Source organism: Colius striatus, chromosome 2, assembly GCF_028858725.1.
Source record: "Colius striatus isolate bColStr4 chromosome 2, bColStr4.1.hap1, whole genome shotgun sequence".
NCBI classification, from domain to species: domain Eukaryota; kingdom Metazoa; phylum Chordata; class Aves; order Coliiformes; family Coliidae; genus Colius; species Colius striatus.
In genome coordinates, this window is record NC_084760.1 from 12619142 (window position 1) to 12646379 (window position 27238).

General features: G+C 38.2%; 1 protein-coding gene across 1 annotated transcript in view; it reads right to left on the bottom strand.

The window, feature by feature from the left end:
• The window catches only part of BCKDHB (branched chain keto acid dehydrogenase E1 subunit beta), a 135816-nt gene that overhangs the window by 91732 nt on the left and 16846 nt on the right, over positions 1-27238 (bottom strand). The window contains exons 4-7 of the mRNA XM_061989932.1: positions 15072-15205; positions 14267-14422; positions 9640-9748; positions 626-723 (exon numbers count right to left, since the gene is read on the bottom strand). Coding sequence (XP_061845916.1) covers positions 626-723; positions 9640-9748; positions 14267-14422; positions 15072-15205 — 497 coding nt within the window. The remainder of the gene's footprint in view (positions 1-625; positions 724-9639; positions 9749-14266; positions 14423-15071; positions 15206-27238) is intronic.

Here is a 27238-nt window from a genome sequence, read left to right on the forward strand (position 1 = left end):
CAGGTTTCATATAAACACTAGCAATCATTTATTCAAGCATATGGAATCATCAAAACGTTTCAGTTGGAAATGAGCTTTAAGATCGAGTCCAACCATTAACCTCACACTGCCAAGCCCACCACTAAACCATGTCCCTCAGCACTACATCTACAGTTTTATTTATCTCCAGGGATGGTGACTCAATCACTTTTCTGGACATCCTGTTCCAATGCTTGATAAGCTTTTCAGTGAAAAAGTTCTTCCCGATCTCCAATCTGAACCTCTTTTGGCACAACCTGAGGCCATTTCCTCTTGTCCTATCCCTTGTTACTTGGGAGAAGAGAACAACCTCTACCTTTCTGCAACCTTCTTTCAGGCAGTTGTAAGAAGTGATCATGTCTCTCCTCAGCCTCCTTTTCTTAAGGCTAAGCATCCCCAGTTCCCTGAGAAAATCCTCATAAGACTTGAGCTCTGAACTCTTCACCACCTTTGCTGCCCTTCTGTGACGGAAGGGCATCATACAGTTACCCATGTATAAGATGGAAGATGCATGTACTTTAGCCTGAACACAATACTATTCAAACATCATCTAATCTTTAGCCTTGGCTTTGCTGAATGAAAAATAACTTGTAAGAGCCTTACTGACCTGAGTGCCCCAAGCAACCAGTGTCAGATCACTGCCCTTCTGCAGCACCTCAGCTTGAGATAGTGGAATGTTGTAAGGCTCCACAGGAACTTGTTCCACTGAATAAATAAAAACAAAGCAAAAAATATGCATTACATTCCTTTACTATTCAATACTTTGTTTTAGATGGTATTAACATTGAAAAAAAATTTAGTGTATATTTTTATGGAATAATATTGATTAAACCAAAGTCACATTATCAGCCTTTAATTCACAAGTTTACTTGTAACTTAAAATATTTCATTATACTGTTAATATGTTCAGTGTAATGTTTAATTTACGTTATACACCACAGCAATAAAATACACAACAGTCACACGTAGTCCTGGTGTACCCCAAGTCAAAATATCACCATAAGATTTGGAGACAGACACTGGTGTAAGTGATAAAAACAAATCTCAAGTAAACACTGCAGTTCATTCTGATAAGAATCTAGACATCCTTGAAGTTATACTATAATACTCCTGATATTTGCTAAGAATGATGCTCCACAGTCTTATGTCTAAATAGAGGGAAGACATTTTCAGAACCCATACAGAAAGCTTCACCAAGAACTTGTGAATATAACAGTTTTTAATCTAAATATTTTTGCTTCGGAAAAAAAAAAAAGCAGCTATGTATTCACCAAAAATACATCACAACTAGAGAAGGTAGAAAAAAATTAAGCATTTTGTCTTCTTTAAGACATTCAAGGTGATTCCACTCAACCTGAAACTAGTTTACTGGTGCTTCATATGAGGTCATTTGTGCTAGTTTCAAATCAATGCTCCAGTGCACCATACATTGGCTGATTTAAACCATTAAAGCTGTGATAAAAGACATCCACTTATCATGTATTAAAAGAAATATTGTTGTGATCTAAAAGTGAACTTGCCTATGCTCCAGTGACTCGAATACTGCTTAAAAAAATTACAGTGATAACTGGCAAAAACCAAAAATCTTACTCAAAACCAATTTATAAATGAGGTACTCTACTTTTTGTGTTAATCTATTTCATAGTTTGCAAAATAGAGATTCTTCCTGCAGAAAATTGGTTTCTGAATTTATGGCAAAGAGTCTTACTGAGTGATACCAGAAAGAGATATTAAGTGGTTTATATTTTTCTTCATTGGTATGGTAGATTCAGTACAAGTAGAACGACCTAGGTTTTATTCCTGGCTTATAAGTTATAAACATAGTTTTTCAATAAATCAGGTGGTTAATATGTTTTTTTGCAGATGTTTTTTGGAGTTTTTTGCCAGTAAAGATACACAAACACTACAAATTTTACAGAATGACTGAGGCAGGAAGCAAGCTCTGGAGATCACCGAGTCTGATCCCCTTGCTCAGAGCAAGGTCATTTAGAAACAGGTATTCTGATTAAGGGCCATGTCGAGTCAAGATTTGAGTATTTCCATGGTCAGAGGCTCCACAATGTCTCTGAGCAACCTGTTCCTGTGTTTGACCACCCTCACAGTACAGATGTTTTTGCCTGTACTCAAGTTAGGGATACCCCACTTCATCTTAACGAATACAGAGGGGACATGCTCCTAAAAACAGAACAAGTGGCTTTTTTTTCCAGCATAATTCAAGAACACGTTTCCATTCCATTAAGGAAAAAAGAAAAACAAATTCATTTCAAATACAAGGTGCTTTTCAACAGAATACAAAATCAGATCTCTTTGCAAACTATTATTTTTAACATATTAGAATATCAGTGTCTTCCTGTAATTATTTCTTTGAGTAATAAGTGGCTACAGAAATATAAAGTAGGGAAAGAAAGAGAGAAGAGCCACATCAAAACCTTGCTCATTGCACAGAAGTGATTTGACAGTAAAATAGGTCAGGCTTGTATGGATTTTGCATTGTAAAACTCTCAAGAAAAAGAAAGCAGAGACCCTGAAAGATAATGAAACCCAAATATACTAATTGTCATTGCATAACTGTTTTTCATGGAATGGGCATCTACATGAAACCTGGAGAACAAGAATCTTACAAAGATGTGATGGGACTCCCAAGTGTAAGCCCAAGCAATTGACACAAATGAGATGGTGGGATGAAACAGAGGAAGAACTGGAGGGTGTATGTGACACAAAAAGAGCTCTTTCTTTGTGTAATAGTTTTATCTATGTTGGGGAAATGAATATAACATATTGCACAAATTAACTAATTTCTTATCATAGCTAAACCGTTCTACAATGAAATGTCCATTGGATGAATCTCTGACATTCCTTAAATACAAAATTCAGCTTGTCAAAAATTTATTGAGAAGTCCAGATTTGACAGGATTTTATTCAAAGGCCTTTGCAAAAACTTCTCCTCCCCCTGACAACGATGAAAAGTAGCATACTATGCATATTCTACCATAATAAGTAACCAAACCAGGACAACAATGTTTATACACAAGGCAGCACATTCATCTGTTACTGAAGATATAAATAAAATATTTTAAATCAAATATTCCAAACACAGGTTTCAAATAAAGTAATTCACAAAAAGGTATAATTAGCAGGGGAAAAGGGCTATCACAAGTTAATTTTAAGAGTCTGCACCATCTGTTGCTTTTAGAAAGAGAGCGGTCTGAACAGCAGAAAGAAAACACGTTTTCTCATCTTACCTGTTTTGTCTCTATAACAACCACTGATGCAAGTCGTATTTATTTCTACACCACCAATGTCATATATAGTACAATTAAATGAAACTGAAAAGGTCAGAAAACATCAGAGTAGGTTCTCTACAAAATGTCTAAACCTGATAATGTCAAGGTGACTCATCTTCTCCTTTGATTCATAATCATTATGTGCTCTTGACACTGCACAGGCTGTTAACTACTTTTTATAAATCAAAGCCTCCTTTTTCTTTTTAATTCACATACTTTCTTAGTATTTCTTTTATTTAGAGGGATATCACCACTGAACTTTCAATAACAATATAATCTCATGAGCTAACCAGCAACAGTTTACTCTTTATATTTGTACTTGTATATTTAACTCTGGAGGCTTCATTTCTTTGCTCCTTTCTAATTATATACAAGGCAAATTAATGTATACAAAACTTCTGATGACCATTGTAAAGTTATGTAGAAGGAGAAAGCATGTGCTCCCTTCAAAGATGTCTGGGCAATGATCTTTTCAGTGCAAAAGAAGAGAACAGGAAGAGTGAGAAACCATAAAAAAGAACATGCAGGGACACAAATCTAACGAACAATGAGGGAGAGGCAGTAACAAGAAACAAACCTGCTCAGTCCCACTTATTCATGAGTGTATGGAGAATGTGGGAGTGTTTCTTTCAGTAAGATTATCTGATGGAAGACCTTGTCAAATGAAGTAAAAAAGAAGCTATAAACAAAAAATACAGGCACAAATCTGAAGACAAACGCAACAGAGATAAAGATAAAGAACAAACCTGGTCAGAAACACCAAGTGAAGAGCTAGGGTATTAGAGGTAGTACGTGGAACTACACTAGCTGATTAGGTCACATGAAGGAGGCTTGGGAGGAAAAAGGTGAGGAACAAACATAAAAGAGGCCAGTCGCACATAAAACAGGGTCAGTCAGCCCATTTTTCTGGCTGAGCCTTGCATCTCATCATGATGGTCAGTCCTAGCTTCTGCTGCAATTCTATCCTGTGCAGGGGGGTGTGTGTAAAAGGACTCTGTGCCACCTGCTGGTGAGTCAGTATGAGAAGACAAGACACTGGGCTAGCAAACAGAATCAAACAAGGGTGCAGACTTCTGGGCTGTGAGCTACAGTAGCAAGAAGGTGTCTTGGCTACCAGCTGCTAGGATGGGAACAGCACATGTCCCAAACATGAGCTACCAGGAGGGACTGGAATGAGACAAGTAAAAGGTTCTTCTGTCTCCCACGGGAACCATGCAGTGCTCCTAGACTGTCTAATACCCTTCACCCAAGTTTTGAAAGGAAAGACAACTTTCCAGGGAAAGAAATACTGTCATTCCCAATCCACAGAAGTACAAACAAACTGGTTGTAACACTGTCATAACTGTCCAAGCAAGTAAACAAAGAGTACAGGTAAGAAATCCAAAGAGCACAGGCACACTGAGGAATAGCAAGTCCTCTGCTAAACAAAATGCTAGTAAAAGGGGTGACTGTGCAAGTGAAATAGGCACAATAGGTTAATCTGTGAGCTGAACCACAGATACAGCACTATACTGCTTCAGAACACAGGAAGAAGAAACTGGTAATTACTAGCTACAACTATACATTCTAAGTATAATTCTTCTTTTCCAGTCTAATTACTGCTTTATGATATGTCTTACATACATATATCTACATAAAGCTATATATATTCATAGATAACATGTTATATGTACCTATAAATAAACACATGGATCTGTATATAAAGACAATTTCAAATCAGTTGCATAAGAGAGCTAATGTAGAATATGAAATTTACCAACTGTGTTTCAATCAAAATAGTTCTCTTCTGTAACTTTTAAAACTTGTTATTAACAGACAGCCGGGCAAAGTTTAAGATCTTAGCTTAAAGTCCACTCCCTCCTTTTGGTGATACTATAGCTATTGGATATCAAAGTGCAAGTTACTCTTGAATGAAGTAGAAAAGAGTTTTTAAATGTTCTTGTAAAGCTGATCTTCACTTTGGAAATTGCCTTTTCTCCTCTGTTCATCACAATGTAAACATGGTGAACTTCAGGCAACACTACTTCAACATCCACCTTTCTCCCCAGAATGACTAAGGTGAAAATCTAAGGCCTAATTTTTTTTCGTGTATCATATGTGGACAAAGGCATGCTTGGATAGATCCATATAGAAATGATTGTTCATTTAATAACATTGTTAGTTTTACCTCATGTCTGAATTACACATACAGCATATTTGAATAAGCAAATTTGTGTTCCTCTGGGAAGCCATCCTATTAAATTCCTTATTCCAAAAAAATATCAAGCAATCACAATATCCATGTGATAGTCATGAAATGTTTTGTGCAACAGCTCTGAATCCCCTTGAAGATCAGACTTATGTTTCAAAACAATTATGAAGATTCTTCTTTTTGTTTTCCACAATGCCTTTATTGTTATGAACAAAAAAATATGCTTGACTCTTGAGAAACCTGTCTTGTCAACAACATGCCAAAAAAGCTCAAAGAAAACAGCCCCTAAAACCTTGAAAGCAACTGGTGGACCTATATAGCTCCTCAGAGGTAGGCATCAGATGCAAAAAAAAAAAAATCACAGAATCTTAAGGGTTGGAAGGGATCTTGAAGATCATCTAGTCCAACAATCCTGCCAGAGCAGGACCACCTAGGGTAGGTCACACAGGAACTTGTCCAGGTGGGTTTTGAATGTCTCCAGAGAAGGAGACTCCACAACCCATCTGGGCAGCCTGTGCCAGTGCTCTCTCACCTGAACAGGGAAGAAGTTTTTTCTTATGTTTCTTTGGAACCTCTTCTGTTCCAGCTTGTTGCCCCTTGTTCTATCACTGGACATCACTGAGAAGAGCCTGGCTCCATCCTCCTGACACCTACTCTTTACATATTCATAAACATTAATGAGGTCACCCCTCAGTCTCCTCCAAAATCACAAGGCTGGTTTTGCACAAGAGGTTCCATAAAACAGAAGTGACCTCACACCCTGCTTAACCTTCTCAAAAAGCAACTTCCAACTATACTCCCTAACCTAATACATCTTTATCTTCTACCAATAGCATACAACAGCTAACTTCAACAATAACAGCAATACTAGGGGGCAAAAGCAGTGGGCAGATTTGCTTGTTTGGCTGGAGTATAGTAGGTGTGGGGATTTTGTCATTTTTTTATTTTGTTTTATTTGTTTTAAAGCATTAGTAGCTTCAATTCACATGAACAAGGACAAATAACCTGTGTTTCAACAACTGTCCCGTCTACAGCCTGTTTTCAGTTGAAATTTCAAAGATATTAACAACTCCAAATAAAATACCATGGTTAGCTATTAAGAGGCCTCATAAGGAGAAAGAAATTGCCATTTAAGAAGAATGATGAAGATCAAATGTCTACATTAATTTTACAGACAGAAAAAACTACTTCCCATTATCATCTTTGACGCCTTCATTTTTCAATGAAGTGCCTGTATACCAACTGTAACATCAGTCACTGGGTTCTCTGCCTATTCTCTGTCTGTTCATACAAAGCTAGAATAAAAAATATGGTAAGCACAATATCATTTAATTATATTGTGGAAATAAAAATATTTTTTTGTCTGGAACAATGAGGTCCGAAATGTTGGGTGGAGTTTTAAACCAGATACTATTAATATCCTGTCTTTCCGCTAAAAACGTGTTAATAGCAAAGAGGAAGCTTCCAGCAGAAATCAGTAATTCCCTTCATCCTGCCTGTTGTACACTCCACCCCCTTCAAAAAAAAAAAAAAAAGAGAGAGAAAGTAACACAAGACATCTGATACCATTTTGCTGCCTTGTTTTGGAAAGGATGCATGTTTGTGGAAGCGAATTTCTGAATCTGTACTATCTTCTTCCCCTGGTGGACTGAACAGTTAAATGGGATATCATTAAAATGTTCTCTATTCAAAACACAAGACAGTTGCATTTTTAAAATCCTTCCTTCCATTATTTATCCTGTTCTTGATTATCAGGATGTTTCAGAATTCACCAGGTCACTTCATTTCTATGGTGGAATTACAAGAAACTGACCATGGCAAGCAGCAGAAGAAGGAACTCTTAAGAGAAACTAATTTTCTAGGACAAACTCCCAAACACCACTTCTCTTCCAGTTCAAGCTGACCCAACTCACAAGGGACAGCTAAACAGTTGATAAAATGAATTAACGATGCATGAATGAAAAGTGTTCAGTGAAAATATAAGGAGTATCAAAGTTCTTCCATAAAATAAAATATCCCTGCTTTATATTGTAGAAATAATTTAAAAGCCATTCATAAGTGTCTCAAATCAAAAGAAGTTACATGTCACAATCATCCCCATCACATGGTGACACAAACATACTCTAAATTTCAGTCTACATCACCAAACTTATGTTCTTATAAAATTTAAGATGAAAATGTAGATAATGTCTCTGAAAATCAGGTCATCGCAGTATAGGAGAAAAGCAGTCTTGCAGCAATTATACAGTTGGCTATAGACCAACACATAAACCATATTAACTGCCATTTCAGCACATCTTTATTCAAGATGTCAATCACAAGACTGATTTATGTTCACTAGATGATCCAGCAACTGCTTTACAAATCCTTCCTTCAAACACAAAAACTTCCGTATGTTCTGAAACAGTGTGATATTGATGTGCAGCCATTCATTTGACTATGAAAGCAAGAACTTTATTAACACAATAGTCTCTATTTGTGACTTCTAAATACGGGGGGAAAAAGAAAAAAAAGGGTAGATTTAAAGACCCAGAAATTTTAAACTTCGTTTTTCTTCAACAACAGACAAAGATTGAATTTCATTTTCCAAACTACCTCATCTAATTGAAAGGTCAGAGACCTTTATTGCTAAATCTCAGTAAGCTCTCAAAACACACTGAAATTACAGAATGCAATACCCTTTGGACATATCACACAACACTAAAAATAGTTGCACTTTAAATTTATACTGCTAATGGGAATTCTGCGTCTTTTTTTGTCATGCCTTTTGCTTGGTAACAACAGTGCTGATCACAGAATCACAGAATGGTAGGGGTTGGACGGAACCTTTAGAGATCATCTAGTCCAACCTCCCTGCTGAAATAGGTCCACCTAGATCTGATTGCACTGGAATGCATCCAGGCAGGATTTGAAAACCTGCAGAGGAGACTCTACACCCTCCCTGGGCAGCCTGTGCCAGGGCTCCATCAAACTCACAGTAAAAAAGTTATTCCTGAAGTTTAAGTGGAACTTTGTCTTCCAGCTTTTGTCCATTACCTCTAGTCCTATCACTAAACACTACAAAAAAGTGTTGCCCAGTTGTATTGACATACACTTTTAAATACTTTTAAGTTTTAATGAGGTCCTCCTTCAGTCTCCTCCAGGCTGAACAACTCGAGATCCTGTAGTTTTGATGTCTGCTTTCTCAATAATTCCTTTGTTATTCTTTCGTTCTCTTCTTTAGGAAGAGGATACATTTACTAACAAAATGGATGCATGGATGGAAAAATGCTGTTAAAACATCCAAGTAAAATACAAATATTTTATCCTTAACCCAACTTCAGTCCACACAGTCAACTTTTTTTATTGGATTGACAGATTCAAGGATAGTTGGTATATAAAGCTATATGGTAGAAAACCATTGAAGGTTTGACAGCTTGTGTTCTACTTTATCAGTTGCTCACCCCATCACTGTGCCTATCCTCACATACAAAATTTGATTTCATCCATTATCTGTTCTCAGTCCAATCTCTGTAGTCAAAAGCAACTAAATTTTACAACCAGCACTATCACCAAATTACTTTGTTCTTACATGTAAAGTATAATGATAGCTGTTAAAACTTTGAACAAAAAGCTTCATTATGACTAAGTAATGGCAATCACACTTCCTTCCACAGAGGATTAAAATCTAGGGGAGTGGAGATTTTCAAGATTTTTTTTAAATGAAGCACTTCAAAGAAGTTTTAACTTTGGGAAAATTGTGATGGTCATGTTCACTTCTTTTGGAAAAAGAAAAACTAACCTGGAAACTTATTTTAGTATCTAAAGCTATCAAAAAATAAAGTAGTTTAACTTCTATGAAAGTTATATTACAATTTGATTTAAAATGATGCCTCTTAGTTCTATTTCTTTCTTTTTTTTTTTGTTTTTTACACAAGACTACACAAAAAATTCCACTTCCAAAGTTAAGTAAAAACGTATCAGACTGTAGATGTTTTTGTCTTTGCAGCCAGATTTTGAGATCTTACTCAGTTTTCTGAATTCCTCTAAACACAAAACCCCAAAATATAACTGGAGACGAAACCAGTCATTATTTCTACTACAGTGTTGGTTTAGCTGTGACTATCAATATTCATGTAAAAGAAAGTACAGCATATGAATCTTTACCTGCAGCTCTGTAAAGTATTTTAGGTTCAAAGAATATGCATGGATTTTTGTCCTCTATGCATGACAGCAGCAGTCCTTTGGCCTGAAGAGGACTCCTTGGAATAACAACCTGTAAAAATATTTTTAAGTGGTTTCATTAAACTGCCATTCTGCTACAAGCTTCCTCAATTAATGTTTAAAACCAAAAAATTATTTGCTTTAAATAAATCCATGTAGAGATTGAGCAGTTCTTACAGAATGAATTAACATCACTTCTACGTTACTAATCTCCAAATTTTTAGCTTAATTTTGTTCATTGATAAGGCTTGAATAGTTCCCCTCTACACCATGATTTAAATTCTTATGAATTTCCCTGCAATAAGGTAGAACTAATATCTTTACAATAACATTTTGAGGTACAGAAATCAGATAGATTTAAAAAATATACACATTTGAAAAATCTATGTAGAAGTATAACAAAAAAAAAATCAGCTGAATGATCCTCAATTACTTGGGTAAAGATTCAGGCCTGAAAGTTATTCAGACTTAGTGAAGTAAACTTTGAAAATTATAAAGGAAATAGCTATTTAAAGTTGATTTTCTTTGCTCACAGTGGAAGCCTGAAACGAAAAAATATCAAAAGAATACCTGAAATAAAGAAAAAATTAAGCAAGGCCTCCAGATGGATTCTGCGTATTTGGAAGGAAAAAGTATAATTGATTTGCCAATAGAAGAGTTAATTAAGAGAATGTTTATTATGAAAAGAAAATTACAAAATTATCATAGTCTAAATACAAATAGAACCCAAGAGTTTAAATCCTTCAAATCAGAAGGATCAGTCAGTCTACATCCCAGAGATCTCAAAGAGTTGGCACATGGAACATGAAGTCTAATAGCAAACATAAATGTGAAGTTAGAGGTGACCCTCTGAATGAAAACATTAGTTATGGCACATGTTAACCTACTGCCTCCAGAAGATTCCAAGGCTTCAAAATATTTTGAGTAGGAACACTTAATTGTATAAAAGTAATAGGAAAAAAAGTCAAAAAACAACCTGCTATCACATTCAATTACCTCGATAAGTGATTTTTCTGAAGGGAGAAGCAGTCTATTAGTATTTCACCACAGCATTTGGTAACGGTCACATGTGAAGTTACCCAACTGATGCATGTTACTAGTGCAGCAGTTTAAGGATAATTTTTAGGACAGACTTTATTTATCTTATTCATTTATGATATTAAGTCAGACATGGTAATGAAAAACACTCAAACGCTGAGAGTCATCACCACTACAGAGAATGATACCAGAAAGACCTAGTTCACATTAAGGACATGACTGACAAAAGCAAAAGTAAACTGAAAATTACATACTGAAAAGACTACATTTTTGTTACAATTTAGAACTCGGCAGTAGAAGTTCAGATCTCAATTTCTTATCTGCTGAAGGAATGACTAGGACACTATGCAGTACTGCCCTAGAAAAGCCATAATAACATAGCCAAGAGTTAGTGCTATTGCAAAAATCACTGCTATAAACTCAGATGGAATCCTTCATGATTATTTCAACTCTTAAAAAAGAAAATGAATGAAACAGGTGCCAAAAGAGCTTCAGAAATCATTAACATCTCTTTGATAGTTTGATTTGTTTAGTCTAACAAAACAAAGACTAAAGGGAAAACAATTGTTCTTAGTATATGAAAAAGAAGATTAAAGACAGACAAGTTAAACATACAAATTAGTCAGGAACAAATTTAGGTTGGAAGTGAAAAAAAAGCTTCTAGCTATGACAGCAAATATTCTGGAGCAATTTTGCAATGGAATGAAGCGAGTCTATACCGTAATTTTGGCAGGCAGTCTGATCCATTAAAACATACATCCTCACAATAGTAGGGAAAAAAAAAGATATAAACATGTAACAATGTTCTCATAATCCCAACAAGCTTTGTTTGAAGTACTAATGATTCCAGTCCTTCCTCTGAACAGCGAGAAGCTGAACAAACTCTCTTTTGTTTGAGAAATCCAAATGTAACCTTTCACTTAAAAATACAAAATCAAAATCTTGAGTCTGGAACCTGCCACAGAGCTTAGTAAGAAAGCAGTTCATTTGCATTTCTGGATTCATATAGTAATGAATGGGTTTGGGTTCAATCAAAGAAAGACCTGCAACCTTGAAGATAAAGCCTTAAACATTACTAACTGCATTAATAAACAGCTTTACAAAAAAAAATATTAAAGTAACTACATTGTTGTCTCAAAGACACAAAATTCAAAAGGCAAGTCTAAAATATTACTCCCTGCATTAAACACTAGTATGTTATTCCATCAGTTCCACAAAATTTAATGTGTCTTTTACCTTTAACTGAGATGGTAGCTATGATTGTATGATAGCTGTTAGTGGTAGTAATCTATTTTAGCATTTTGCCCAAGGAAAAAATGGAAAAAAACCCTCAACATGCTGGCTCATATACAGGCAGTTGTTGACCAATACCTCCAGGTCCTTTTCCTTTGGGCAGCTTTCCAGTCACCCTGCCCCAAGTCTGTAGCGTTGCCTGGGGTTGTTGTGGCCCAAGTACAGGATCCCGCATTTGGCCTTGTTAAAACTCAACCCATTGGCCTCCACCCATCAATTCAGCCCATCCAGGTCCCTCTAAAGTCCCTTCCTGCCCTCAAACAGGTTTACACACCCACCCAGCTTGGTGTCATCAGCAAAGTTACTGAGGATGCACTCACCCAGATCATTGATAAACATGTTAAAGAAAACAAGCCTCAACACTGGGGAACACCACTGGTGACTGGTTGTCAGCTGGATTTAACCCCATTCCCCCCTAACTTGCTAGGCCTGGCCATCCAGACAGTTTTTCACCCAACAGAGAGTCCATTAATCCAAGCCATGGGTAGCCAGTTTCTCCAGGAGGATGCTGTGGGAGACTGTGTCAAAGGCCTTACTAAAGTCTAGGAAGGCCACATCCACAACCTTTCCCACTAAGCAAGTCATCTTGTCACAGAAAGGGATCAGGTTGGTTAAGTAGGATCTGCCTTTCATAAAGCCATGTTCATTGGGCCTGAACTTCATTCTCTCACCTGTCCCTGTCTTCCAGCTCAAGAAGCCATGTGCCCAGAGAAGGACTGGTTTTACCACTGAAGACTGAGTCAAAGAAGGCATGAAGTAGCTCAGCCTCTTCCTCATCCTTGGTCACTATGCTTCCCCTTGTGTCCATTAAACATTCAAGATTCTCCTTAGCCCTCCTTTTGTTACTAGTATATTTATAGAAACTTCTCCTATTGACTTTTACAGCAGTGGCCAGCTTCAGTTCTAATTGTGCCTTGCTTCTTCTTACTTTCCCTCTCCATAACCTCAAAGTCTCCTTGTAGTTGCCTTGACTCTTCTTTCAAAGGTCATAAATTCTCCTTTTTCTCCCGAGCTTCAGCACAAGCTCCCTATTCACACAGGATGGCCTTCTGCCTCGACAGCTCAATTTCTTGCAGACGTGGACAGCTTGATTCTGCTTCTTTAAGATTTCCTTCTTGAAGAATGTCCAGCCTTTCTGGATTCCTTTGCCCTCAGGACTACTTCCCAAGAGACTCTGGCAACCAACTTCCTAAACATGTCAAAGCCTGCCCTCCAGAAATTTAAGGTAGCAGTTCTGCTGACCTTTCCCCAATGTCTATGGCATTCCTGCAAATGAGTAATATCTGAAGTTTTAGAACATCCAAATCATATATAGACCATAGTTTAAACAATGAACATGTGTCTTCAGCCTATAAATACTGGTTTTGGTTAAGTCTTCCATATTAATTAAGCCATGAGTCATTTCTCAATGGACTAGATGCCAGTTAACCCAGAAGTACAAGTCCATAGACATAGGTTTACTCTGAAAACAAAAAAATTGAGAGTTGGCAAACAATACTCTCAATCTGTTATCCATCTAAGTGCCATGAAACTTAGCTTCAAGGAATGTCACCACCTCATGCAGAAATCTTGCCTAAAGCTATCATTCAGAGAATCACGGAGCAGTTCAGTTTGGCTGTGACCTCATCTGATACAAAACCACTGTTCAAGCAGAGCCACCTAGAGCCAGTTGTCCAGCACCATGTGCAGACAACTTCTGAATACCTCCAAGGATGAAAACTCCACAACCTTTCTTGACAACCTGTGACAAGTGATTCCTTTCATACAGACAGATCCTCTTGTGTTTCAGTTTATGCCCACCGCCTTTCACTGCCATTCATATAAATAAATTTGATAATGCACTTAAGACACATGCAGAAAGAAAAAAAGGTTTAAAAAAGAGATGTACTCTTTATTAGCGTTAGTTTTTAGTTTCTGTACTATACTAGACACAGAAGAGATGTAAAATGTATGTTTGTAATGCAAAAAACACACAAATACAAAATGCTATGTCTACTAAAGATTGCTTCAATAATGGCTATAAATTCTCAAAGACTTAAAAAACTAAGTTATATAACTTAAAAACCTCTAAAAGATATTGTTATTAACATATTTAGATATTTTGTTGTGGACTGACTTTTATTCTTCTTACCTGTCTAGGCTCAGACTTGTTGTTCATCAGATACGTTAAAAAAATCCACAAACAAAAACCAAACACACTAAAAAAAAAGTAACTTTTACCAAATAAGAGATACTATACCTTTATTCCTGGACAGTGAGCAAAAAAGGCTTCTGGACTTTGTGAGTGATATAGTGCACCATGACCCACACAACCCCAGGGGGCTCTGATGGTGAGGTTTCCACAATTAAACAGATCTCCAGAGCGGTAACGATATTTTGCTGCTTCATTAACAATCTGGGAAGATTTATATACAAAAGTAACATTCAGTCAAATACTTTTAGTTACACAACATTAAGTCTCTACAATAAATGAGATGTAACTACATCATCTGCACCATGCATGAGATTCAGAGGATCAAATTAGAAGCAAAGGTATCATGTAAGTTAGTGGAAAGACAAAACATGTTGCAAGGTAGATGTAATAATTTAGTATTTTCAAGTTAGATACCTAGGCCTCCAGAGTAGCCATATGACCCAGTCGTTTCTCCATTCTCAAACTGTCAGTCAGCCTAGTTCAAATCTGTCGTTTGGCCCATGGACACATGGCCGACTGCAGCAGCATAGAGAAGTGAGAGACAGTGTTGGGAAGACACAGCTGAGGAATTTAAGGCTGCTGAAGCCAACACAGCCACAAAACCAAAAATAAAAACAAACAAAAAGACATTCACTTCAAACCACATATTTAATTTCCATTATTTAATGAGCCTTCAAACTAGCCGTGGGATACTTTCTTGTTTACTTTAAGCATGCATAAATATTAGTAGTACAGCTGTGGATTTATTTGCAAAAATTACATATTCAAACCAAGTATTAATGCTAACAGAAGAGCAATTTAAATACACGTAAGATTTCTCTTTACTTCTTTCAAATGGATCAGTACTAACCTGATCAAATGCTGGAAAAATGTAATCTGCAAACTGAATTTCTGCAATGGCTGTAGCACCTGCAACAGCAACTCCAATACCAAAGCCAACAATTCCTTGTTCACACAAAGGAGTGTTGAAAACTCTATCTTTACCTATTAAAAAAATTCAAAAAGATAAACATCAAACACCACAATAACTTTAACACACCAGTTTTAAGTGGAAAATATAGACACAGAAATATTCAACTTATAAACAGGTCACCTGCAATTAAGCATACAGCTTTTTAGATGGGCTTTTTTAGGTGTAAGAACAATAAATATCTATTACAAGTAAAGAGATTTTTATCTGTAACAGCTCAGAGGAAGACAATAAAATGAAAGAAAATGAAAGATTAAGAATAGTTTCTGTAACTTACAATGTTCTTAACACTTCAAGGAAAGTAATTTGTTCTGATGTATACACAGATAAGCATCTACACCCCTGATGCTTATATGAGATGTGTAAAGAATACTTAGAAGCATTTAAAACCTTACAATACTGTTACTTCATTTTTTTTTCAGGCAGTAAAAACTAACTGTCCATAGTCAAAGGCAGATAGATCTATGAAGGCATCTGTGTGAAAGGATATTGTGTCTTGCCCACACTCTCCATAAGCAGTGCCCAGTCTTACCAGTCATCTTTCATAAGGTAGGGCTGCGCTTACTAAAGAATCTGGTTTGTCTCCAAGGACAAACCGAGAAGGAAAAAAAGCTGTTGTTGGAGGCATAAGACTGGAAACCAAATATTTTGGTGTTTGTATGTTTCCGATGGGGTTCAGAAAGGTAATTTTAGCCCTGACATATTTCTGTGACACAGTAATTTCAGATTCCAAATATGCACCAATCTAATAGATGCCTGAAGACAAAATTGTTCTATTTGTGAAACTAAAAACGAGAGGAGGAGAGAGATGAAATACCACTACAATAGCCTTTATAAGACATATTTACAATATTTGCCAGCAGTACTGTACTCCCTTGGCAGATGAACAAGAGAATCTAGTTATGTTATTAAATATTCTCTTTAGAACATTGGGAAGTAGACAGTAGGTTTTTCCCTAGGAGTCTGTCATGCATGAATATACCAAGGCTTCAAATGGGATGGGAAAAAGTGAGCAGAGTGCAAATCAGTGACTATGAAATAACCACCAAATAACTGAAAAGACTAAACTAATCAAATAGTAGGGAAGGTTGTTACTATGAAGACTCCTAATTTCAATAGCTGCAAGTTAACAAACTAGAGAAAGGGAAGCTAACAGAAGCTAACATCCCTTTAAAAAGGGATGATTTACAATATACTAAAGGGAGGCATGTTTTACAAATCTTTCAAGTACACATCTTTCATCTTCACACATTGCCCAGTACAGCATTGTCCCTGCTTGTACCCTACCCACACATATTACCTAGTGTTTTGACTTTCATACTTCAAAGTTTACTTTGTTTGGGGTTGTTTCTTTCCCTTGGGACTTTCATTGGTTTGATTGGTTTTGGTTGGTTTGAATTTTAGGAAGTTTTTATATATCAGTATTTAATTTTTGGCTCTCCTTCTGCCTTCCTTTTTTTTCCCTTCCAGCAGCATAACTAAGACATCATTCATTTAAGGCAAGTAAGAAAAACTCACCCAAAGGAAACTATGTCAGTGAGGCTACACAACCAATGCAAGTCCAAAGGGTTAGCACAAAAGCAGGACACTCCATGATTTGCATACAAGATAGAGGAACCATTCTCAAGCACCTTAAAGATAAACTTTTCAAGGGTAAGCACTATTTTCTCAAATTAGGGATTCTGAACTTGTATGACTTCTATTTATTTCACATAATTCAGTGTCTGAAACAAAATTCCCTGAGCATTACAGTACTTTTAAGTGACATGTACACTGGGGTGCTTTTGTTTAGAAATTCATTTCCAAGAAACTTTAAATTCTTAAGACTTAGAAGTCTCATTATTACTGTTGGAGATAAAAAAATGTCACCACAGTCAGCTCAGTAATCAAAACTGATTAACAAAATTACTGGATCTCTTTTGAAAGAAAATTGGGTTTTGTTATCTGGATGTCAAACATACCTAGTGTTATGCTGATCAACTCTGAATTACAGCAAAGTACCTTGCAGATCAGAGAACAGGTAGAAAAATCTGCTAGCTCTCATTTCCAAAGTATATGAGCAAGCTGATCTCAGCAATTTCCATATGTGGGTCATCTGTACCTTGTTTCATATCTCCTGGAAGAAAAATAATCATCTCTGCAGGTTCTTTCCTCAGTGAAAATGGCATAGCAAGTGAGAACGGCAGTAACTTTGTAGCTGTCATTTATTCTTACTGGGCATTTATTTTACCAGTGTCATGCAGTAACATCTGTATATTTCTACTCTTTCTTTTCTAGTGCTACTGATGTATCTGGCAACATGACTACCTAAAAACAGCCTTGGCCCTGAAAGATTTTCATTCCAAGTAGCAGAAAGACAGAACACTCTGGGAAACCCACTGCTGGGGAAGACACTTATTGAAGATGTAACTTGGTGTCAAGGTTTTGCCCAGCCAACATGAAGCACCACGACAGTCTTTTGCTCACTGCCCTCCATCTACCTCCACTCTCATTAGGACAGTGAAGGCCCCAGTAAAATGGGAGGAAAAGATAACCAAGGATGTTGTGGATTGAGACAAAGGCAGGGAGGGCTCACTGCATTACGGTTCCAGGCAAAACAGACTCCAGTAGTCAAACTAGAGAGGAAAGTAAGGAAAGTTTATTCTACTACCTACAAGAAACAGAACGGAATAAAAGCAAAACCAGAGCAGATGATGAGAAAATACAACCAGCACTTTAAGATCTCCCTTTCCCATCCCCCCTTTCTTCCGAGGCCCACCTCATTGTTCCTGATACCTCTACCTCCTGCCCCTCAACAGCTTGGGGAGTTAGGGAATGGGGGATGTGATCAGTCTCTCACAGATGGGCTCTGCTGCTTCTCTCTGCTCAGATGAGGATGACTCCTGGCATTTTTCCCCTGTTCCAACATGGAGCCCCTCCCCTGGGACACAGTCCTTAAACTTCTCTGGTACGGGTTGTTCCCAGCAGCTGCGGCTTCTGCCAATACAGGGTCCCTCACATGGGACACGGCCTCTTCTGGGAACAGTCACTGCCCCCGGCATAGGCTCTTTTATGAAGTACAAACAAATCTGTGCTTCACCAGTCCTCTCTGCAGGATGCAGGGGAGTCTCTGCTCCAGCACACCTTCTCCTTTCTTCCCTCGCTGACCTTGGGGTCCACATGGTCGCTTCTCTCTCCTCCAACTCCTTCCACCACCACCAGTCGGAAAAGAAGGAAGTAAGAACAGAAAGAAGGAACAGGAAGAACCTTCTTCTTCCAGCTTCTTATTCTTACAAAGTAAGCCTAATTGGCTCAGCCCGAGAAGTGGGTCTGGCTCAGAACTAGTGAGAGTTTTCAGCAACTTCTTACAGGAGCCACCAAAACAGCTGAACACAAAACCACCACACTTGGTTTTATTGTGCTTGTAATTAACTTATACTTACTTTTGATAGGCATCAATTGTGTCTTGGTTTTACTGCCAAGAATTGACAAAAAACAGTTTGAAAAAGCTTCATACAGGTATCATCTCTTCCCTTAAGAGGTGACAAAAGGAGAAGATTTCAGTCACATCAGTACCATGTATGTCCCATGCAGAAGAAGAAACTTCGGTTTACAGGGGCTATTCAGTCCTTCTTCTATTGAGTAAATAGACCAGTAAAGCAATCCAAGAAGAAAAATAATGCCCTGAGAAGATGAGAGAACTTCTATAACACAGAGAATGCAAGATTGTTTTCGAACCTAGAGAGAGTGTACAGTGTGTAAATTGTTCTCCTTCCTGACAGATGGCTGCAATCTCAGTTCAAGCTAAACAGCATCCCCTGGTGCGCTCCTTCCACCAACAGGCCTCATGGTCAAGGAAAGTGTAACACAAACCACCTGTGCAAATGTGTAGTTGCCCCAGGCCTTACTATCATCTATGAAGGTGAAGTGCTGCTTAAGATGCTGTCCCTGTACCTGTATTCATCTGTAATGCTATAAATACTTGGCAAACATCTCCTTCCCTAGTTTATTTAATCTAAGGTACTGTGAATTAGACATCTTGTTTCCCTTCTCTTTCACTGATGTATTTAAATTGTTAATTTAAAACAAATCCTGTTTTAGTAAACTAAAAATGCATTAACATTGCCAAGACATATCACACTTTCCTACTTCCTAAAAGTCTATTGGCAGATCAATGTATTTCACTTATTTGCTTATATTATATTTTAATATGAGACATTGGGGTAATGGGATGAAGCTGGAACACAAAAAGTTCCATTTAAACACAAGGAAAAACTTCTTTCCCGTTGAGGTGAGGGAGCCCTGGCACAGGCTGCCCAGGGAGGTTTCAAGACCCACCTGGACATGTTCCTATGTGACCTGATCTAGGTGAACCTGCTTCTGCAGGGGGGTTGGACTGGATGCTCTCTAAAGGTCCCTTCTAACCCCTACCATTCTATGATTCTATGGTGTTATTATATTGAAAACAAAACAGTCAATTGGCCTTTTTCCCCCCTTCACGTGAATTTCTGTTCTATTTTTAACAGACACTGTGATTTACTGAAATGCAGGTAAGTCTGCTTTGAAACTCCACCACATAGCCTGTAAAAATGGACTAATGTCGGAGCAGAATAAAAAAAAAATGATTGTTGAGAAGTGCCCAGAATTCAAATCATACTAAGCTTACCTAACCATATTCTTTACTAACACACCCACCTGGACACATTCCTGTGCAGCCTGATGTAGGTGACCCTGCTTCTGTAGGGAGGTTGGACTAGATGATCTCTAAAGGTCCCTTCCAACCCTATGATTCTATGATTCTATGATTGATCCAATTTATATGAAAATCATTACTAACACAAAATACTTAAACACTGAATATTTAAGGCCATTAAGCTTAGGTATTTTTATCTAATTTATTTCACATCTTTCATTTTTCACATTTTCTTCAGAGAGGAAAAATAAGTCAATTTTGATAAACAACCATTCACACCATCCTTTGCAAAACAGCTGTGTCGCATTTCCTCTGTCTGCTTCAGACAGATTTCAAATAACCCAGGGATACTTTGTCTGTTCATGTTTCATTTCCATACCAATGAAGAAACATTTCCCAAAATGTATTCTTCTGCTATTACTTGCGTCAGCCACGCAGCTCAAAACAAGCTGACACAAACTCTAAAAGCTGACTTGTCACTCTAAGTGAAAGTAGTTATCTCTACGTTATCTGAAACCAGGTGCGTCACTCGCTGAAGAAAGACGTTATGCTGGTGGTCATTCCAATTAAACTGCCCAGCTTCATAAACATCCCTGGTTTCAGCCATCTGAACAGGTCTGTGCCCTTTTCTAAGGAGTGAGGGAAGCAATATGGCAAACAGAGCCATGTGAGAAAAGGATGATTCTTTTCATCTCTCCATCCTGATGACTCAGGAAGGTTAGAAGATTATATGCATGTTAAGCAAGTGAACACTGGAATTGGTGCTTAATAAGGTAAATATGAAAAGACTGAAAGCATTAATGAATGCTGTGCTGTCACTCAGTGGGATCTCAACCAGCTTGAGAGTTGGGCAGAGAGGAACCTCATGAAGTTCAACAAGGACAAGTGCAGAGTCCTGCATCTGGGAAGGAACAACTCCCTGCACCAGTACAGGCTGGGGGTCAAACTGCTGAAGAGCAGCTCTGCAGAGAGAAACCTGGGAATCCTGATTGATCAAAAATTAAACATGAGCCAGCAATGTGCCCTCATGGCCAAGAAGGCCAATGGCATCCTGGAATGCATCAAGAAGAGTGTGGCCAGCAGGTCAAGGGAGGTTCTTCTCGCCCTCTCCTCTGCCCTGGTGAGGCCTCATCTGGAGTCCTGTGTCCAGTTCTGGGCTCCTCAGCTAAAGAGGGACAGAGAAATTCTGGAGAGAGTCCAGCACAGACAGGGCCACCAAGATGATCAGGGGAATGGAACATCTTTCATACAAGGAAAGGCTGCGGGAACTGGGGCTGTTTAGTCTGGAGGAGATTGAGGGGGGATCTTATCAATACTTAGAAATATCTAAATGATGGATGTCAGGAGGCTGGGGCATCTCTTTTTTCAATGGTATCTAGCAACAGGACAAGAGGATGAAGCTGGAACATAAAAGTTCCATTTAAACTTAAGAAAAAACTATTTCCCTGTTGAGGTGAAGGAGCCCTGGCACAGGCTGCCCAGGGAGGGTGTGGAGGCTCCTTCCTCGGAGGTCTTCAAGACCTGCCTGATCATGTTCATAAAGAGTTAAGTACCCCACAAATGTCCAAATTACCACTGACCTTCTGCTTCAGGGACAACAGCTTTAAAGCAGCCTTAGATTTATCTTCACATCCTCCAATAACAAAAAGTTTCATAGCAACCTAACAGAACATGTTTACAGACATATGTAGTCGATTATTTTGCATTAGTGTTTTGGCCCACTACGTCTTTATTTGTCTATGTTGTCAGGAAAAAAAATATTTCAGATTTAAGTATCTGCAATGGAACAATAGAGGATGCTTTGGTTTGGTTTTCATAGAATCACAGAATGGTAGGGGTTAGAAGGGACCTTTAGAGATCATCTAGTCCAACTCCCCTGCCAAAGTTAGATCCACCTACATCAGGTCACACATGAATGCATACAGGCAGGTTTTGAAGATCTCCAGTGAAGGAGACTCCACACCCTCCCTGGGCAGCCTGTGCCAGGGCTCCCTCACCTCAACAGGAAAGTTTTTCCTAATGTTTAAGTGGAACTGTGTATTCCAGCTTTTGTCCATTACCCCTTGTCCTGTCACCGGACACTACAGAAAAAAGAAGCACATATATCTAGATATACACAAAAAAACTGTGCATATTCAGCCCAAGCTTTCAAAAGAATTTCAACATTTGGTTGAACATTTACTTGGAACAAAAAATTAATTCAAATTTTGATTAATTAGCAACTAATTCCATGGCAGATTGGAATATTTAAGTAAAAAGTTATGGCAAAAAGTAACATTACGGCAATAAGATGCCGGAATTAGTCAAAAAAGGTACTTCAGAAATCTGTCAGAGACCAAGAGCAGGGTCAGGATACAGATTTGCATGCACTGAACTAAATTAGTTGCTTCCTCTTCTGCTGCTGGAAAATCTGCTATTATACTCTGTAAGAAAGGATCCAACTTCTTATTCTAGACAAAAGTTCTATAAAGGTCAAATGACAGATAAGTCTTCCTTACTCAGCTTCACTTAATTAAGCCTCACCTGGAAAAAAAATAGAATAGTCACTTGCATATAAAAATGCATCCTTCTGAAGCACTGATCACCACAGTATCGCCCAAAGAACAGGACATCTGTTCTCACGGGTAGCTAGTAAGAACAGGAATTCCTCACACATTTATCATTTATTTCACTGACATAGCTAACCCTTCTGAAGAATATTTTGAGTAAATTGGAAATCAAGACCAGTTGAAGGGCAAGTTTTCCTTCTAAGTCTCCCCCAGTTACTAATTCCAAGGCATTCATATATTTGAATAGACATGAATATTTAAAGTAGCAGTTCTAGCTCAGTGTGATACAGGAAAGAACGCTGCAAAAAGGGAAATTGATAACAGAAGAGGAAAAACTTCTCACTATGACAGTAATGAAATGCTAGAGAAATGCCCAGAGAAGCGGTACAAACTCCTTCCTTGGACAAATTCAAAACTCATCCAGGCAAGACCACAGATAACTGAGTACCAGTTGAGTACCAGTTTGGGCCAGATGACCCTCAAGGTCTTTTCCTTCCAACCCTTATTATTCTGCGGTTCATTAACAGCCCCAAGCATGGTTACATGCTGACTGCCCAAACTTTTTCTGTCTGTACGCATCCCGCTGATGGAAGCATTTCATGACACTGATAAAATAGCACTGATTCAGCTCCACAGTGTTACAAAAATATTTAGTAAGCAGCTGACACATTTGCTCATCAGAATTTCTTTTTACTTATGACTATGCAGGTAGCCCACTCCACACTGAATTCCTTCTGACCATCTGACTTATATAAGCAGTTGTATCAGCCTAAAGAAAAAAGCATGATGCCTAACTACACCAAAGCATTCAAATGTTCCTCCAGCCACAATTAATAACATTGCTCAACCACAAAAGATTTGCTGTGAGAAGCACACTTGCAGAAAAGCATGAGTGATTATAATATTACATGTGCAGAGCTATACCAGATGATAGAATGCTCACTTGCAAAAATATACTTTAAAATTAACATATACCAAACACTCACATGTGGGTACAACCAAGGAATAATTTATCTACTTTATTTAAGTGGTATAGATTAGTTTCATGCATTTTCAGACTATCTGCAACATTAAATGAAATGACAAAAGAGCTAAAAGGAAAATATACAACAGTTACTAAAGCTAAGTATTACATCATGTAATTAAAATTCTGCTGTAATAGACTGGGTACACTATCAGGATGACAAACCAAGGAACAAACAAAATTGTGTCAAATACAAGGCACTGTCACACTCCTCAATTATCACTAGTGCAGAAATACTTTAGAGTAAATTTTAAAGCATGCTGTATCTACCCTAAATTGTGAAGGAACTGTTCTTAACACAACAGCAAGGATTATAGGCTGATAAAAAATGTACTCAGAAACACAGCACTGAATGACTAGTAATCTGGAGTAATTAATTAGGAGTCTCATTTGTAACTATACCTGTCCCTTGATAATTTAAAGCATGTTTTATTGGGTTTTCATGACAAGGCTTTGGTATAGGGGAGCTACAGGGCTGGCTTCTGTGAGAAGTGGTGAGAAGCTTCTTCCATGTCCCACAGAGCCAATGTCAGCCAGCTCCAAGAGGTACCCACTGCTGGCCAAGGCCGAGCCCATCAGGAACTGTAAGTTGCCTCTGGGAGAGGAGATTTAAGAAGGAGAAAAAACTGCTGTGCAACAGCCAGAGGAGTGAGAATATGTGACAGTAACAACTTTGTAGACAGCAAAGTTGGTGAGGAAGGAGGGGAGGAGGCACTGCAGGCACCAGAGCACAGATTGCCCTGCAGCCCGTGGTGTAGCCCACAGTGAGGCAGCTGTGCCCCTGCAGCCATGGAAGCCGTGGGAGAACAGAGACACACCTGCAGTCCAGGAGAACCCCACACTGGAGCAGGTGGGTGTCTGAAGGAGGCTGTGGCCACATGGGAAGCTGAAGCAAGTTCCTGTGGAGAGATGTGGCCATGCCAGATCAGGTTTGCTGTCAGGATTTGTGACACCACGGGGGACCTACATTGGAACAGTCTGTTATTTAAGGATTGCCCCATGGAAGGGCCCCATGTTGGAGCTGTTCATGAAAAACTGCAGCCCACAGGAAGGACTCTTGTTGGAGAAGTTAATGGAGGACTGTCTTCCATAGGAGGACCCCACAATGGAGGAGAAGAGCATGAGGAGTCCTCCCCCTGAGGAGTGGCAACGTGTGATGAACCCACCATAACCTTCATTCCCCTCCTTTCCCAGGGGAAAGGAGGTAGAGAAAAAAAACAGAGTAAAGTTAAGCCTAGGAAGAAGGGAAAAGTTGCAGGGGAAGGTGTTTTAAGATTTGGTTTTATTTCTCATTATCCTACCCTGATTTGATCAGTAATAAACTAATTTCCCCAAGTCAAGCCTGTTTTGCCTGTGACAGTAACTGGTGAATGATCTCTCCTTGTCCTTACCCATGTGCCTTTTGTTACATTTTCTGTCCCCTGTCCAGCTGAGAAAGGGAAGTGATAGAGTGGCTTTGGTGAGCACCTGGTACCCAACCAACAGTCAACTTACCACACATGTGCATGAGAAAAATCTGTAAATCGATCTATACTTGGTGTTTCCATGCAAGTGTGAAAACTCTTTGCCACGTTTTGAGGATTTAATGTTTGCACAAATCAAAGAGAAAGGAGATCTTTTATAATAAATGTTGAGCATATTATGTCAGCCTGGTCCCTACAAGATGGCTCTGAAGCAAGCTCTCTGCTCATCAAAGTGCTTCTGTGGAAAAGCTCCTTAGACAATTGGCAGGACTGGGGTGGTAGTCTTGACTTTCTTGACCTTTCTTGGCTTCTAGTAAATTACTTTCAAGAAAACCCTGAGCATCTTGCTCCCTGTAATGAGGTCTGCAGCACCTTCTTAAATTGAGGTGGTGATAATTACCACTCTTATCACCAACCTCAGAAGCAGAAAAAAACACCGACATACTAAATTAGTCCCACTTGACAAATACAAATGAAACAGAGGGCATACTGATCACAGGAGTAACCAAGGAAATCAAGAATCACTAAATTCCACCTAAGAACTAGTAAAGGCATAAAGACTGACATCTAGAACAAGGTAGACAACTACGTTTGCAGAGCTGATATTAATATATACTGTGAACACTAGTTATGTTTGATTCCACCTTGTGTCTTTAATATATAAAGTTTCATTCTCCTTGACATTGTATTACTAAAATATCGCTTTTAAATGTTTCACTGCAAGTATTTCCTGAAATGGAAAATTCCATTTTTATTAAGTTCAACACATGCTTTTTAGCCCATCAATGCATCTTGAAATATCTTTACATTAGAACAGCTTTCATGAGCTCTGTACTCAGTATCAAGTCATATATTGAAAAGAACATCCCTTCTCTTTCCCCCAAACAAATTTACAACATTTAAAAAGAAACATAATAGATATTAACAAATTCCAAACAATTAATGTTTTTACATCAGGCACACTAGCAGAACCTAAAACTAAATTTGACTTGACTCTGACACAGAATGATTTATGTCAATATCCTGCTGAATCAAACAGTGTAAAAGGACGTATAACATTCTATCGAGTTCTCAAACAACTTCTCTTTTTTTTTCCTAACTGTAAATCTTAACAAAGGAATTGGCTATTTAAGATGAAAATGAACAAAATGTACTATTGTGTAATGAGTCTGGAACACATTCTCCAGATGTTACTGTTCAAAGACATTTATATAAATCAGAACAAAATCCAGATCTTGCCAAACAGTCAAGCAAGCTGCAGAATTCTCCACTTAAATGCATCCATAAAGAAACAAGGATAACCAAACTGCAGACTGCTTAGGTTTTACTTAATCTATACACAGCAACTGGCCACTTTTAACTGTCAATAAAATGTTCCACCCTCAGCTTTAGTCCACCATGTCAGAAATTCTGAACTACTTAATTCTGACACGTGCAATAGATTAGGAGGGACCAGCACCTACATACAGTAAGCACAGTGCTTCCACAAGCTTGCAGTCTGCTTCTGGGAGACTGAGCTAACATTTTTTACTTACTTCATAAGCTGCTTTAGGCTGAGTTTTTCTCTTCCCTATAGTAGCATATTGCTATGTTCTTAAAGCATGTCAAAGATCCCATGATTATTCATAATATGCCGTCACAGAAAAACCCAAGTGCCTCCCCATCTGTTGATATCATACCCAACCACTAGTAACTTAAGGGAGACAGAACACATCACCTTGATTCACTGCATTACAAGACCCAATCCGCTCATCCAAATTGTGTTCTTCTTGCCCTTGCTCTGTAATGATTGGCACCAAGAGAACAGACTCAGAACATCCACTGACTGATCACTGCTCTCTCATCAGTGACATGGTGTAAAGTCTCCATAATAAATCATATCCCAAAATAACCATAAAAAAAGATTTACAATAGAAACATTTTAAGTATCTTATGGATTTTGGAGGCAAATTGTTAAGATTTTTTTAAAAAACATACTATATCTACTTTTATTAGCTCAGCTTCAAAAAGGTTCTTCCTTTTCATGCTCCTAAAAGCCATCAGGACATGAGGCAATTTTTGTAAGCATATCATAGAATCATAGAATGGTAGGGGTTGGAAGGGACCTCCAGAGATCATCTAGTCCAACTGTCCTGCTCAAGTAGGTCCACCTGGATCAGGTCACACAGGAACGCATCTAGGTGGGTCTTGAAGACCCCCAAGGAAGGAGCCTCCACACCCTCCCTGGGCAGCCTGTGCCAGGGCTCCCTCACCCTAACAGTAAAATAGTTTTTTCCTATGTTTAAATCAAACACTTTAGCCAAGAAACTTCACCAAATAACATCGCACCCTGAGGAAAA